The sequence below is a fragment of the Myotis nattereri genome (genome assembly GCF_964212035.1).
Source record: "Myotis nattereri genome assembly, chromosome: 3".
NCBI classification, from domain to species: domain Eukaryota; kingdom Metazoa; phylum Chordata; class Mammalia; order Chiroptera; family Vespertilionidae; genus Myotis; species Myotis nattereri.
This window is the reverse complement of record NC_138077.1, coordinates 188,100,421-188,117,740: the sequence shown is the minus strand read 5'-3', so window position 1 is coordinate 188,117,740 and position 17,320 is coordinate 188,100,421. Positions and strand designations below refer to the sequence as shown.

At 45.0% G+C, this 17,320-nt stretch overlaps 1 protein-coding gene across 1 annotated transcript; it reads right to left on the bottom strand.

Moving 5' to 3' along the window:
- Nucleotides 1–5,492: 5,492 nt before the first annotated feature.
- On the bottom strand, nucleotides 5,493–15,011 carry KLF17 (KLF transcription factor 17; the record flags this gene model as incomplete). The annotated part of the gene is made up of 3 exons (XM_081086076.1): nucleotides 5,493–5,737; nucleotides 6,073–6,913; nucleotides 14,835–15,011. The coding sequence occupies 3 exons, from the start codon at nucleotides 15,009–15,011 to the stop codon at nucleotides 5,493–5,495; spliced, it is 1,263 nt and encodes a 420-aa protein (XP_080942202.1).
- Between the last annotated feature and the right edge of the window lie 2,309 nt (nucleotides 15,012–17,320).

The following is a 17,320-nucleotide window of genomic DNA, read 5'->3' as shown; positions in this document are numbered from 1 at the left end:
GGAGGAAGGAAAAAGAATCCAGGCGCAATAAAAGAGGACTGGTAAAATTATAAATATAAATATACGTCTGTCACATGGCAAAAAATATAGCTAGCTAGCCCTGGCTGGGTGGTTTGACTGGTTGGAGTGCCATCCCATACACCAGAAAGGTGGCGGGTTTGACTCCTGGTCAGGGCACACACCTAGGTTGCAGGTTTGATCCCCAGTTCAGGCACATGTAGGAAACAAAGGATCGATGTTTCTCCCTTTCTCTCTCTCTAAGAATCAATAAAAACATATCCTCAGGTGAGGATTTAAAATATAGATGGTAGATAAAAGCAAGACAACTGGCAAAGTCTTAAAAACTGAGAGAAAAATACTTCAAAACCCAGATGGAAAGAAATGGACAATCACAAAAAATAATTTAGTAGTCTATAAATATATGAAAAGAAATCTAATTATCATTCATATTTTGAAAAGTATAAATTAAAACAATGAAAGTGAAAGTGGTGGAGTAGGGACCTCCAAAATTTTTCTCCTCCATATGAGCAGTGAGAACACTGGCAAAATTGTTAGAATCATCTTTTTTAGAACTCAGGAAATTAATCAAAGGCTCACAGCAATCGAGGGAGCATTTATTTGTGAATACTGCTCTTTTCGGCATCCAGCATGGCTAGAGAGCGATCTGGTTCCTGAGTAGGGGCTGCTGGGGATTGTGAAAATGAAAGAGACAGACACAGAGTTGGAAGGAAAAAGCTGGGCCCGGGTGGGACCACTGTCCTCTGATGGAGAGACAGGGACAGGGACCCAGAGACAATACAGCGTTTTATTTTATACAGAAAAAACCAGGAAGTTTTACTAAAAGTCAAGACAAAGAAGATTATGTGCATTCTTGGGTGGGCCTGAGTCATATTCATTCCTGGTGCTTGGCTGGATTTAAATCACAAAACCCACCCCCTGGCACCTGGGCTGAAGGTCAAGCTGACAACACTCCTGCCTTTTGGCAAAGCGTGTTTCCAGGACATGGCTTTGCCAATGCTACTGGATTCAGCTGACAATAAAGAAATTCCCATGTGCCTTCTCAGGCACTCTCTGCATGTATTCAAGAAAAATGTTTGAATGTCATCAAGAACAATGAGTTTTATATTTCATCTTGTCCTATTCCCATCTACTCTAGCTCCACAGTAGCTTTGGAAACCACCAGTCTGCAGTCACAGTGAAACTAGCAGCCCAGCAGCTACTGGATGCAGAGCAGGATTGGAGTTCCTTTAATGCTCCATTTCCAGAAACAGAGCATGAAAATCTGAGTTCAGGAGACAGAGACAGCAGTTGAGAAGACTAAGGTGGCTAGAATTTATGAGGCAGAACACTTGAAGGGATAGAGTTTTGCAAAGAGAGTGCGCTCAAGATCTTGAGAGGTCTCCTTGTGAGTCTTTGAGTCCTGACAAAGCCTGAGAATTACCCAAGACTAAGAGAAAGATCACTGGAAAGCAGTAGGCAGTACAATTTCTGGAGCGCACACAGGACTGGGAAAAGTTTGTTTCCACTAGCCAGAATGTAAATATACAGATCAGGCAGAAATCCTCAGGGTTTCACCTTAGTAGTGGGGTTAAGTTAGCCCTAGAAAAAAAGGAGGTTTGGGTCCTGTCCTCAAAATAATTAATTAATTAATTAATTTAAAAAAACGCTTAAAAGGCGCATATAAATAAAATTGTCCTAAGGGAAAAAAAGTAAGCCCCAAAGTGATCCAACAAACTCTTAAGAAAAGGCATGCCGGAAGTAAAAGCCAACACTATTTAAAGGAATAAAACAAAACCCTTGCCCTAGCCAGTTTGGCTCAGTGGATAGAGCGTCCGCCTGGGAACTGAAGTGTCCCAGGTTCGATTCCAGTCAAGGGCACATGCCCGGGTTGTGGGCTCGATCCCCAGTGGGGGACTTGTAGGAGGCAGCCGATCCATGATTCTCTCTCATCATGGATGTTTCTATCTCTCTCTCCCTCTTCCTTCCTCTCTGAAATCAATAAAAAATATTAAAAAACAAAAAACCCAAACAAAAAAACAACAACCAACAACCAACAATGCAAATTCACAATTGTCTGGCATCCAGCAAAAATGTATCTACCATTCAAAGCAGGAAAATAAGGACAATTACCAGGATAAAAATCAATCAACTGATACAGACCCAGAAATGACAAACATGACTTAGCATCTGGGGGCATTAAAATAGCTATTGTAATGTTATGTTTCATATGTTCAAGAATATAGAGGAAAGTATGACCATGATAAGGATAGAAGTGGAAAATATAAAAAGGTCCAGACCTTTTGCTAGAGATAAAAAATACAGTTATCTGAAATGAAAAACACAAGCATTGGAACTGATAAGACACGGCAGAAGAAAAGACCAGTTAGCTTACAGATAGCTAGAATGAAACAAAAAAAGAAAAAAGACTGAAAAGCTGGACAGAGCATCAGTAACCTGTGGAACAATGTCAAGCAGTCTATTATATGAACAGAGTATGTATCAGGAAAAAGGGAGGGACAAAAAAACAACAACTGACAAAACAAAGGCCAAACGTTTTACAAATTTTATTAAGACTCTAAGCCTTTGGATTGAAGATCAATGAACCCCAAACAGAATAAACATAGAGTTCAAACCACATTAAACTAATCACTATATTGTTTAAGATTAGATACATATATGGTAAAAGCAAAACCAAACATATGTAATACTTTCAACAATAAAGATTAAAAAAAAAAAGGCAAAATTAACCAAAATTCAGGATAGAGGTTATCTCTATGGAGGATGGGGGGATGTGATTAGAGAGGGGATGCTCAAAGGCTTCAAACGTATTATTTAGTATCTACTTTTTCTCAAGTGACATAAAAGGGTAGATAAGTTTTATTATTATTCTTTAAATTGGATACATACCAAATAATAGTTTTGCATATATAGCATCATAAAAATAGGAATGAATTAATAAAGTTTGTCCATTCTTCTGTGCTACCTATAACACAAGCCAAAAACCCAGGAGTCATCCCTTGACCATACCCTCAACCAAATCCCATAATCACTCCTAAATCTTTCTAATCTTCTACTTCCACACCCTCATCCAGGCCTCCTTCAACTGCCACCTGGAGCACGGAAACCCTTCTTTTCCCTTAAGGCAGTCAAAGAAACCATTTTTTAAATGTGATTATCGTTTTTGTTTGATTCCAATCTTGCCCACTTGCTGTCAGCAACAACAGATAATTGCCCAAGACCGCACAGCCAGGAAATGGCAGGATTCAAAATCTATGCATCTTTCTCACCCTTGTGTTGAACAAGATAATACTGGGAAAGGCTTAGCCCAACCTGGCATAGATAGGGTAACCACTGGTTAAAGGATAGATTGATTTCTCCTCTTCCAATCACCCCCTCGCCATGGAAAGGACCTAGTGCCCAGGTGGGAATAAAAGTTACTGAAAACCCAAGTCTTTGTGGCCAGTAATTGGGTCACAAATGAGCACCCTCTTGTCCCTACTTTTAAAAAAATATATTATATCCACTTGGAATTTGTGTGGAGGACGCCTGGAGGCCTGGCCCAGGTACACTGGGGCCATTAGAACAGACCAAGCTGGCCATGCAGAACAGAGTTTGGGTGCGGGGAGAGGGCAGGCATAGCTAAGGCTCGGGACTTCCCCAGCTGCCCAGAGTAAGTTCGAGCCCGCAGAGATTCAGCTCTTCGCTTTGGCAGCACTTTCAGAATTGTTGTCCGTTATCTTTCTGTCCTACAGCAGGCACCATCATGTTCTGAGTTCTTAGTGTCCGGCACTAAGCATGACCAGGGTAGACATCCAGGATATGGCAAGTCTGGATAAGCCCCATGAGCTCTTCAGGTCTGGCTCCAGCACCTCCTCGAGAAGTCTTCTTCCCTGACACACTGTTGTTCCCATGCCATCCACCATGAATCCTCACAGCTCTGAATTGCAAACTTAAAAATATTTGCTGAGCCTGGCCAGTGTGGCTCAGTTGGCTGATCATGGTCCTGTGGGTTCACCAATCCCTTGTCAGGGCACATATGCCTTTCTGACCTTCCCTTTAGGTGCTCCTCCTCTCCATGGTCACTGCACCTAGGTGGACCTCTCAGCCCCTAGACCAAATGGTTCCTGGACCAAAGGAACCAGTCCTGATCCATCTCACTGTGGCACCACCTAGCAGGGCTTGGCATCCGACTAAGCACAGGCAACATCTGTCGAAGGCATCATGGTTAAGAGGAGTACCTCTGGAGTAGACAGATCCTGGTTGGGATCCCAGCTCTGTCACTTGAGAGCTCACTTGAGACCTTAGGTAAATTCCTCTCAATTAGTTTGCTGGTCAGAAAAGTGGCTGGCTGAGAAGTCCAGAAATGAGGTTCGAACTACCTGGTTGTTAGGATAGCCATTATACACTCAACCCAGGGGGAGGAGCAAGACAGGCCTTTTAATAAAAGGTATCTGGCACCTGAGCTCTGTAAGGAAGAGGCGAAGTTACGGTGGGTTTGTTCTTCTCTGCACCAATCTAATGTCCTCTACCCACAAATCACCTAGAAAAGAGCCTAAAGCAAGAATGAAGTACTAATACTTTATTTGGATGGTGTAAACCCAGGGCACTGGAGGGAGAAAAGCAAGGCAGGGGAGAAGGGAGGCAAGGCAAGGCGCCAGCAGGTGGGTCCTGCTTCACGACAAGCCTTGAAGCACAGCAGGTGTGCTCACTGGCTGCTTGGGACATCTCCCCACTGGCTGTACTGTTCGGAGAAACAGTGTCTTGCAGCAATTCGGGGAAGGGAGGAAAGAAGAGGGAATTTCTCTGCCTTGGTCTCTCCCAACTCCCATTAGTCAAATGTTACCCAAGAGGAGGATTAACTCCCCCAGGCTTCTGTGTTACTAGTGGCATCTCACTTGCGATGCCAGATCCCATGCCCTGTGGTGGGGCATTCCATCCAAGTCTGGAAGTAGTGCGAGAAGACAAACTCTGGGCATGTGGCTGGTGAGCTCTGGACAGAATCTGAGTCAAGACATAAGATGTGTCCCAAACGGTCCACTAGTATTTTTTTCACTTACGAGAAGACCTTGGCCAAGGTCTCATGGCTAGTAAGCGGCATATTCAAGATTTGAACATAGCCTGGCTCTGGAAACTGTGGAAGACCAAGATAAGAACCTTGGATTTTTTTTAAAGCAGGCAAAGGAGAGTCACTGAAGAGTTTCAAGTTGGGGAGTGACATAAAGAGCTTTTTAATAAAGCTCCCAATCTCTACTTTGCTTCATCTTTCCATGTAGCTAAACTCGGCAACAGTAGGTGGCCCCCAAGAGGTAAGGGCATCCAAGACAGTTTTTGAAGAGTCCCTCATGGGGTCCAGCTCATATGGGCTTCACTCAACACTGCCTCACAATGTTTCTCAGTCTGCAAATAAGCCTGTACCTACTAAGGAGACTAGCTGGTCAGAGGCAAGCAGGATCTGAGTGGAGAAGCCAAAATGAAGGGAAGAGGAGGTTGACCTAAAGATCAGAAGCAGGAGGACCAGCTCTCTCTTCATCGTTGGCCTGTGGATTGGGGGATTCTGGCACCCGCAGATGAGTCCTTTGGTGTTGCCTGAGATGGTCAGATCTCATGAACTCTCGGCCGCACTGATCACATTTATGTGGCCGGTATCTGGTATGTATCCGCATATGTCGTCCAAGCTCATCGGAACGGAAGAAAGACCACGTACAACCTTCCCACTGACATCTATAGGGCCTCTCACCTGGGAAGGGAAAGTGACAAGGGAGAGAAGGAATTAAGTAGAGGAATTTAGGCCAGCAGGTGGGAAGGAAGGGGTCTGACTCTATGAGGCAGAGCATTCATGGTTGAGGAATCAATAGGAAAAAACAGGAAAACAGTGAAGAGGCAACACGATCAGCAGTCCCCATCATCTTGATACAGTCATACTGGACTGTGGGAAAGCAAGTTGGTGAGGACAGTATAGCTTGGTCCCAAAAGTGAAGGAAGACAGGCTAATCACCAACCATTACAAACCAGTGGTCCAGCAAAGCCCAGAGACTCCTCCCTCCCACCCGACCTGTCTGACACCTCACTCACCTGTGTGTTTGCGTTGGTGACTCAGGAGGTGGGAGCGCTTGGTGTAAGCTTTCCCACAGTTCTCATACGGGCAGCAGTAAGGCCTTGCAACCTGGGATCTGCTCCTGTAAGCCCTTTCTGAGGCCCCACAATTCTGCTCTGCTCTTTGTGGCGCAGGTATAGGCTGCTCGGGTAGGAAGGGGTCTTCCTGGGAGGCTGGCTGGCTAACAAAAGAGTCCTGGGATTCTAAAGTCAGCAATGATGGGGAGCCATCTGGGGGAATTCCACAGTTGTGGGGATCTCTAGGGGGTAACATCTGAGCCAAAGAGGGGAACCCAGCCTGGCCCTCAGCAGAAGGCACAGTGGCAGGCAATAACATTTTAGGTGTTAAAGAGTCGCTATTAGAAGGTACTGTAGGGTGGTCAGAATAATGCATTGTTGGTGTCCTAATGTGGGGCATTGTGACTGGTGGCCCATTGGGGGGCATGCTCAGATTCCCACTGAAGTTCATGGCCATCCCTGGAATACTGGGCTCTCCAAAGGACATCATCTGGGACCTGTTGAAAATCATCATTCCTGGTTGATAGGGAGGCATTCTCTGACAGTAAATCATTTGGGAAGGAGGGAGAGTCACTTGGGGGCAATAGTTCACATTACACTCAGGCAACAACACACTGAACTGTAGCCCCATTTCATCTTCATTCTGCCTGGGCTCCTGAGCAGAAGCCAAGGGCATCCTCTCCAGCTGTGGACTCTGAAGGACGTGCTGAATGCCTGATGAGTCCTGGTTCCAAGAGGTGTGCACTCCACTGCTTTCAGGTGATGGAGACATATTTGAGACGCACTTCGACTTCTCAGTATCCTTGGAGAGAGAGGGAGAGAGTCAGATGAGGTGAATCCTAGCTCCCACTCCAGTTCCACATGTCCCTCCCATCTCCTGACCACACCCAGATCCAGGCCCCCATCATCTCTAGTCAGGATTATCCTACGTCCAGGCCATTCTCCAGTCTAGGTTTTTCTTTTATTTTTTTAAAACCTCTCCTATGTTATTTGTTTTGTTTTTTATTGACTTCAGAGAGAGAGGAAGGGAGAGAGAGAGAGAGAGACAGACAGAACATCGATGTGAGAAAGAAACATTGATGGGTTGCCGGAACCGGGGATTAAATCCTCAACCTTTTGGTGCACAGGAGGACACACTAACTAACAGACACCTGGCCAGGGCTCCAGCTTGGGCATTTCTAAGATTCAGGTCTGGCTGATAGGATGGTGGAAGCTTAGGTGTGACTTATGCCACTTCTCCTCCTTGGCATGCTTTTGTTTATTATTTCATAAAAAATAACAAAGACAGCAAATAAAATATTCCACAAACTACACCTTCAACAGAACTTTGAGAAAACCCTCAAGCTCCAGATTACATGTAAGTGTGAGGATGAAAGAACATACCAAACCAGCAGGATGGGTGCAGAAAGCCACAAAGGTAAGAATAGAGGCTTCAGCCCTAGCCAGTTTGACTCAGTGGATAGAGATTCAGCCTGTGGACTGAAGGGTCCTGGGTTCAATTCCAGGCAAAGGCACATGCAGGCTCAATTCCCAGTAGGGGGCGTGCAGGAGGCAGCCGGTCAATGATTCTTTCTCATCATTGATGTTTCTAGCTCTCTCTCCCTCTTCCTTCCTCTCTGAAATCAATAAAAATATATTTTAAACATAGCCTATCTAATGAAATAGTAATATGCAAATTAACCATCACTCCATCACAAAGATGGCAGCGGCCACGGAGCTGGAGCGAGCAGGAGGCTTGGGTTGCCCTGGTGATGGAGGAAGCCAAGCTTCCCGCCTGCCCTGGCTAGACCTGAGCTCTGCTCAAGGCTGCAAAGTTTCAATTATAGAAGATAAATAAATCCCAGATACCTGCTTCCAGCCCGCGGGCGTGGCCAGCCTGAAAACGGCTTTCAGCCCCTCACCCAGGCTGGTCAGGCACCCCAGTAGGGACCCCCACCGTGAAGGGGCTGTGGCCAGCCTGTAAACAGCCCTCAGCCCCTCATCCAGGCTGGCCAGGCACCCCAGCGGGACCCCCACCCTGATCCAGGACACCCTTCAGGGCAAACCAGCTGGCCCCCACCCGTGTACCAGGCCTCTATCCTATATAGTAGTCAGTGTGCTCCCTCACAGGGACCTCTGCTCAGCCACAAGCCATGCTGATGGCTGCCAGCAAGCGGTGGTGGTGGGAGCCTCTCCCGCCTCCTCAGCAGCGCTAAGGATGTCCGACTGCAGCTTAGGCCTGCTCCCCGCTGGCAAGTGGACATCCTCTGAGGACTCCCGGGCTGCCAGAGGGATGTCTGACTGCCAGCTTAAGCCCGATCCCCCGGGGAGCGGGCCTAAGCCAGTAGGTGGACATCCCCTGAGGGGTTTCAGACTGGGAGAGAGCACAGGCCGGGCTGAGTGCACAAATTTTTGTGCACCAGGCCTCTAGTACAGTGGTTCTCAACCTTCCTTATGCTGCAACCCTTTAATACAGTTACTCATGTTGTGGTGACCCCCAATTTCATTGTTACAAATTGAACATAATTAAAACATAGTGATTAATCACAAAAACAATATGTAATTATATATGTTTTCCGATGGTCTTAGGCGACCCCTGTGAAAGGGTTGTTTGACCCACAAAGGGGTCACGAACCACAGGTTAAGAACCGCTGCTCTAGTATATAATAAAAAAATAAATTAAGCCACACATATAATGCAACCCCCCACACAAAGAAAACAATAGATCAAATATTTTAAGAATATAGATGCAAAAGTCCTCAACAATAAAACTAGCAAACCAAATCCATTAGAGGATTATACAACATGACCAAGTGGAATTGATCCCAGAAATGCAAGGTTGATTCAACATATGAAAAATCAATCAATGTAATGTACTACATATGTAAAATAAAGGGGGGGGATTATCTCAATTAATACCAAAAAAAAGCATTTGAAATAATTCAACCCTTTTCATGATTAAAAGACACTCAAAAACTAGAAATGGAAATTTCCAACACAATGAAAGGCATTCATGAAAAACCCACTGCTAACATCATACTCAAGTGAAAAACTAACAGTCTTTCTTCTAAGGTAAGGATGCCCACTTTCTTCTTTTTTAAAATATAGTTTTATTAATTTCAGAGATGAAGGAAGAGGGAGAGAGAGATAGAAACATCAATGATGAGAGAGAACCATTGATTGTCTGCCCCCTGCATGCTCCCCACTGGGGATCAAGCCCACAACCTGGACATGTGCCCTTGACCGGAATCGAACTTGGGAACCTTTAGTCCACAGGTCAATGCTCTACCCAATGAGCTAAACCGGCTAGGCCAGGATGCCCACTTTCACCACTTCTAGTCAACACTGTATTGGCAGTTCTAGCCAGAGCAATTAAACAAGAAAAGAAATAAAAGGCATTCAAATGGAAAAAAAGTAAAACTATCTGTGTTCTCAGATAACACAATCTTATATGTAGAAAACCAGAAAAAACTACATACACACTAACATAACCTGTTAGAAATAATAAACAAATTCAACAAATTAGCAGGATACAAATTCAACACACAAAAATCAGTTGCTGCTATACCCTGTCAATGAACAATCTGAAAAGGAAATGAGGAAAACAATTCAATTTATGATATCATCAAAAAGAATTAAATACTTACAATTAATCAAAGAGGTTAGTGTAATCCCTGAAAACTATAAAACATTACTTAAAGAAATTAAATAAAACTTGCCCTGACTGGTTTGGCTTAGTGGATAGAGTGTCGGCCTGCGGACTGAAAGGTCCCAGGTTCAATTCCGGTCAAGGGCATGTATCTTGGTTGCGGGCACATCCCCAGTAGGGGGTGTGCAAGAGGCAGCTGATCGATGTTTCCCTCTCATGGATGTTTCTAACTCTCTATCCCTTTCCCTTCCTCTCTGTAAAAAAATCAATAAAATATATTTAAAAAAAGAAAAGAAAAAGAAAAAAAAGAAATTAAATAAAACTTAAATAAATGAAATGAAAAGACATGTCCATGGAGGACTTAAAAGTTATGCTGTCTGCCGAAACCGGTTTGGCTCAGTGGATAGAGCGTCGGCCTGCGGACTGAAAGGTCCCAGGTTCGATTCCGGTCAGGGGCATGTACCTGGGTTGTGGGCACATCCCCATTAGGAGATGTGCAGGAGGCAGCTGATTGATGTTTCTCTCTCATCGATGTTTCTAACTCTCTATCTCTCTCCCTTCCTCTCTGTAAAAAAATCAATAAAATATATTTTTTTAAAAAAAGTTATGATGTCAATGTTACCCAAAGCAATCTATAGACTCAATACAATGCCTATCAAAATCCATTTTTGGCAAAAATAGAAAAATCCACCCTAAAATTCATGTGAAATCACAAGGGACCCCAAAATAGCCACACACACACACACAAAAACACAAACAAACAAGCAAAAAAACACCTTGGAAAAGAACAAAAATTGGAAAATTTACACTTCCTGATTCAAAACTTACTACAAAGTAAATAATCAAAACAGTATGGTATTGGCAATAGGGTAGACCTATAGACCAACAGAAAGAAACAGAGTCCCAAAATTAAGCTTCATATTTATGATCAAATGATTTTTAGCAAGGTTTTCAAGACCATTCAATGGGGGAAAAGACAGTCTTTTCGATAAATAATGCTGGAATAACTGGATATCCACATGGAAAAGAATAAAGTTGGAACCTTACTTAACACCATATGTAATTCAAAATGGATCAAGACCTAAACACAAGAGCTAACGCTATAAAACTATTTGAAGAAAACAGGAGGGGGAGCTTCATAATAGAGGATTTTGCAATGACTTCTCGAATAGGACACCAAAGGCATAAGCAACAAAAGATAAAATACAAACAACCCAATTCAAAAATGGACAAAGGACTTGACTAGACATTTCTTCAAAAACATACAAATGGCCAGTAAACACATGAAAAGATGTTCAACATCAGTAATCATTAGGAAAATGCAAATCAAAACCACAAAGAGATACTGCTTCACAACCATTTAAAATGATTATAAAAAAAAACAAAAGTGTGAGCAAGATGTGAAGAAACTGGAATCCTTGTGCATTGCTGTTGAAAATGTAAAAATATGCAAGCACTAGGGAAAACAGTATGCTGGTTCCTCAACAAATTAAAAAACAGAATTATCATGTGCTCCAGTAATACTCTTCTGGGTATCTATAGTAATAAAAGTGTAATATGCTAATTAGACCAGACATCCTTCCAGATAACCTTCTGGACGAAGCCGGAGCAGTGAGGGAAGCCTGGGCCCCAGGTGCCGGAGGGAAGCTGGTGCAGGCAGCCGGGGGAAGGAAGGCCTACCCTTGCACAAATTTCATGCATCGGGCCTCTAGTATACCTATAAGAATTGAAAGCAGCAACTGGAACAGAAATTCATACTCCCATGTTCAGAGCAGCATTTTTCACAATAGCTAAAATGTGGAAACAACCCAAGTGTCCATCAAATGGATAAACAAATGTAGTATGTCCATACAATAGAATATTATTCAGCCTTAAAATGGAAGGAAATTAACACAAGCTTCAACCTGAATGAACTGTGAAGATATTATGCTAAATAGAATATACCAGTCACAAAAGGACAAATAATGTATGATTCCATTTACATGAAGTACTTAAGTCAAATCCAAAGAGGCAGAAAGTAGAATGGTGGTTGCCAGAGACTGGGGGGTGAGGGGGATTGGGAAGTCACTGTTCAATGGTTAGTGAGTTTCAGTTTGGGAAGATGAAAAAAGTTCTAGAGATAGATGGTGGTGATGGTTGCCCAATAAAATGTTAAATGTGCTTAATGCCACTGAACTGTATACACTTAAACATGACTATGATGATATTTTTGTATTACGTAGATTTTACCACAATTTCAAAAAACGTTTTTTAAAAAAGACACTGGCCAAATTTGTGAAAATTGGAGAGTCAAAAATAATAATTGTTGATTTTAATAGAAATTAAAATGGTATCAAGCTGAATGATACCATGAGAAAGCAATCTGATAAATGTAGAAAAAGGAACATTCTATAAGACAAAAATCAGTATCATGAAAAAAGGAGTTAGTCAGGAAAAAAGAACTCTGAAAATTCATGAGCCAAAAGTGACTAAGGATCAGTTCCTATCCCGGCTTCAGACATGTGAATTGAAGTGAAGCAATGAAGTATTTATTCTGTCTTTCTGGTAGGAAACTGTTATTTTGAAATCACCAAATGATTCCAGTTGTTTAAAAAAAATCCTACTTTGCAGAAGAACACAAACTAATAAATGTGGTGGAACTGCAAAATCATTATTTTACAACCCCTAATGCAACTCTGGATTGAGGAAAAATTAGTATTTGGTTGAAACCACTAGGTAAATACTTGGTGGGGATCTGGGACATTTGGATGCATCAAAGGTAACATACATAGATTCCTTTGTGACTGCAAGGCTAAAGATAAGCTTGAATAGAGATCAGGCTTTTCCCTACCTCAGTTCAAGGCCAAGCCTCGTATCACCCAGGGTGGAGAGCCAGATGAAATGCAAGATTAAGCTTACTGTACCCATGAGACATTCTTACCAAAAATCAAGAATCCAGTTAAGCTTTAAGACCTAACTCTAATTTAGAGGTAATACAAGAGATAGAATACAAGCTAGATGATATCCTCAGAAAGCAACCTGGTAAATCCAGAAAAAGGAACATTCTATACGACAAAAATCAGGATCATGAAAAAAAGGAAAGTTAATTAGAAAAAAAAAAGAAAACTATTCTAATGTCAAAGATACCCAAAGGACAGAATAACCAGGCACAGTGTGTGGTCTTAAATTGGTTCCTGGTTGGGACAAGTCAGCTTAAGGACATTTTAGAGACAACTAGTGGGATCTGAATAAGACTTGCACGAAGATGTTATTAAGAGATTGTCATTCGTTTTTATAGATTTAATGGTGTTTTGACTATGGAGGGTGCGGATTTTTAGACCCCTCAAGTGTTAGGGAGATCCTGTGTTATTCTCCACTCTATGCTCAGCAGCTAGCATAAGTAAACACATACACAATAGGCCCCAGATAAATGTCTATTGGATGGTATTTGGGGGATGCTCACCCCCTTTTCCCCACTCTCAGGAGTGGCCCTCTTTTATTTTCGTTATCCTGCACAGGCAAACTTCTTGGGAAGTGTCTGAACTCACCGTTACCGCTCCCTCACTTATTATTCCCCTAAATTTACTACATCGCTTCACAGAACCAACTTGCAAAAAGGTCACCGATGACCTGCATGTCACCGAGTCCAAAACCGCGTGGGGCTCCTCCTCGCTTGACCCCTCAGGAGTTGCTGAGGTTACTGGGCCCACACTCCTAGGTGCGTTTCCTTCCCTGGGCCTCGGAACGCAGGCAGGAAGACCTGGACACACGTGCCGGCTTCCTCCTTCCCCTCTGCCTGGCCCTCCTCCTCCTGTCTCCTTTGCAGACTTCCCCGGTGCTACTCTCTGGGCAATCTTTCTCATGCTAATGATCCATTTCTGTTTCTATTCCAATTATTCTTTAAACAGTAGCCCGAGGGCAGATCTCCCCTGAATCCTCCAGCTGCCTACTGCTCTGGCCGTTTGGATGACTCACAGGCCCTTTGGACTGTGTGCAAAACTCCTGATTAACCTTACCCACCCCCAGGGAGAAAAAACAAAACAACAAAAAACTTAATCCTGTTTTCTTCTCATCCTTTCCTCTCTTAAGAGAATGTCACCACTATCCGCACCCACTTGTGCAAGCCAGAAATCCGCGAGGCTGTCCTGGATGCCCCCCTCACCACCTAGATCCGAGTCATTACCAATGTCCACGTTCGAAACCTCGCCGGGACCTCCGTCTCCACTGTCTCCTCTCCAGCGAGGCCGCCATTTGCATTTGCACCTGGATTATCTCAATCGCTTCCTCACTATTGCCTTGAATTCTGCCTACAATTGCCAGGGCACTCTTTTAAAAAAATGTAAGTCTTATGGTGGTTCAACTCATCAGTGGCTTCCTACTGGTTTTGCAATAACCAACTCAAGGCCTGCATGACCTCAGTGGGGCGGGGACCCTGCCTCCCCTTCCCTTGGGCCCCACTCCCATCACTCTCTGGACTGGTCTCACTCACAGCCCATCTTTCCCTTCCGCCAAGGTGGGGCCTGCAGTCTGGCCTCAGGTCTCCCGTCCCAGACCAAACCCGCAGCTATCTCTCCGCGTCCTACACCAGACCACACACCTCTGCCATCCGCTCCCGCGGCCCCCCGCACTTCTCCGGCACAATCTGTGCGCTTCGAGTCATTTGGGGATTTATCAATAAAATGGTATACCGTCTTATGGAAAACTCCCCATGTATTCCCATGTTCCGGCAAAGGCCTGACACCTAGTAGGGCTCCAATAAATGCTTTTTTGCTCCCTGAATACATCCACCGACTTCCTAACTTGGCCTTCTTTCCTCGGTAGGCAAGTCCCTCTCCTGGAAGCTACCTGGCGCCTTCCACCCCGGCGCCGAGGCGCGAAGGCTCAGTGACTATTCACCGAATAAACGTGATTTTTATTTTTACTTTTTTTGGTAGCTGTGGACGGCAATGTCCATGTTGCAGAAACTCTGCACTGTTTCTCAACTACAGTTTACCTCCGATATCGCGACACACGATCTAGCATCCCTCCCAACCCCCTCCCTCCGAATCCCAAAGCCCCAGCTTCGCTCCCCTCCCGGCCGCCGCCCGCCCAGCCCCGGGGCCGCCGCCCGACCCACCCCTGCCTCCTGGTGCGGGGCCGCCGGCCACAGGTTCGCTCGCTCCATCTCCGCCTGGGATCCGCGCGCCGGGGGCTGTGTGCGAGTCCGGACCACGTCGGGGCCGAGCTGAGCCGCGCTGCTGGGCGTCGCAGGTCGCGTGTCGCGCACCTTCACGCCACAATCGCCGCGCTCCATTTCTACTTCCCGCCGCGCGGGGCGGGGCCGGGGCCGCACCCACCCACCCACCCACCTGCGGGCCCGCCCCACCCCTCGGGGCCGCCCGCGCGAGCGGCTGGGCCGCCACCTCACCCTTCCCCACTGCCTTCGTCTTCTCCTGCCCCACACATTCCCCACCCACCCTTCAGTCTGAGCCTCTCTGCTTGGCCCAAGTGGGGTTGAGGGCACTGAGGTTTCGGACCCCGGCCCGGCCTTGTTGGCCGCGGGACGGGCAGGAGGCTGGAGACAGTGGCAGGTGGGGCTGTGGGGCTTCTGCAGACAGGAGCGCCCCCACCACCCGCCCAGGTTAGGGCTCTTGACATAAGCTCCTGGCTCTTCTCCGCCAGGTACTGCTGTCCCCGCTGCGCACAACCCAGAGCTGGGAGCTCCAGGCTGCAGGGAATGCCTCTAGTCTGCCATAGGCATGCAGTTCCTACCACGTGTCCGGAACTGTGTTTGGGAACTAGGGACACAGCGGCCAACAAGACAGAACGAAAGTTCTTGCTCTCAAGGAAGTTTCATCCTCATTGTGCAAACAAGAAACGAATATAACAAAGTCAATAATATAGTTGTTAGAGGGTGGCGAGTGCTATGGAGACAACAGTAGAGCATGTGAGCTGAGAAGGAGCTGAAGTAGCTCTCCAAGAAAAAGATGTCGTTGCTTAGTGGGTGCTGATGATGGCGATCAGAGAATGCCTTAGGATTACATGGGACAGACGTGGTAATGGATTCGGGTGGGAAAGGGCTGGGAGGAAAGAGGAATCAAAGACGATTCATAGGTTTTTGACTTGAGCAACTGAGTGGTGACTGCACCACTTGATATGGAAAAACGAGAAGCAGAGCAATTGTTTAGAATTTTAGAGAGGAGGAGTTACCACAGGCATTATTTAACACTGCTGGCCCACAGTAATAGTAAAAAGCAGATCAACTTTTAGTTGGGTATTATTTTTAAGCTCTTGACAGATATGCTCTCCCTTTCAGCCTGCACCTGGGACAGACTGCTGCTCTTCCATTTCTCCCATCTACTATTATTTTATTTTATTTTATTTTATTTTATTTTATTTGTATTGTTCTTATTTTTTTGTTGTAATTTTTTTTGCCATTTTTATCAAAAATATGCCTGGGCCTGTGTGGCCAAGTATTAGCCTTGTGATTTATTATCTATTAATTCTATACATAGATAATCCATGTATTCCATTAAACCCCCTCACCCCAGGCAGGACCAGATATAGCCAGCCTCACCCTTCAGTTCACAGGCCGGTGCTCTACATACTGAGCCAAAGCAGCTAGGGCACCTTCAGCTTTTTTATCTAGAGCCTATTTTTGTGGTGGACATCTGGAACCCCAGGGCTCCTGTCTCCTGCCCCATTATCTGCTGACACTCCTACAGAAGCATGCTGGGGCCTGGGAATGACTCGGGGCCAGACATGTCCCCTTGTTCTCCCTGTCACCCTCCCAGAACCTGGGTCATTCTGGACTCTAGTCCTGGGTCAGTGAGCCGCCCATCCACCTACTGCTCCCAAGGAAGGGGGCATCTCGAGAAACTCCAATCTGTAGCCAGTCAGAAGCACAGGTAACAACCTGGGCTTGCTACTGGCCTCTGAAGTGGGGAGCAGGGGCGTCTTGTAGACTGATCTCTTAACCTGTGGACTCCGAAGCTGTTTCCAGGTAGACAGTGTCTGAATTGAGTTACATTGTAGGACACCATGCTTGTGTCCATGAAGTGCTTGTTGGTGTGGGGAAGACTTCCCCCTCCCCGACATACACATTGAGACACATTGGAATGGGGTCCAAGAACCTAAAAGAGTTCGAGAAAATGTTTGCTCATGATAGATGGTTCTTAATGTCTTACCTCTCCATTCTCTCTCTGAAGGGGAAACTAGTTACTTCGGTAAAAATTATAATGAGGTGACTGAGGCTGGACCAGGAGCAACTGTGGCAGAGGAGTATATTGTGTATCAGAACGTTCACATCAACGCTTCTCTTCATGAGAAAACAAAAGCCCATCTTAAAAATCACACTAAAATGTATGGTTGTATTATGCCCTACACAGTGAAATCAGGAAACAGACACGTTCATTATAAAGGCAACTTTTCAGGTCAGTGTAAGGATTAAACCTGGTTTGATTACATGGACTTGGGTTTTGTATAAAATTGCTTTTGTGCTAGTAGTCGTGTCTATGAGAAAGGGGTTTTGTTTTGTTTTGTTTAACCCATTTAAAATGTTAGAAGTCCTGCTGCCTTGTTTGCTGGGAGTTTGGACAATACTGGATTTATGTAAGCTCTAGT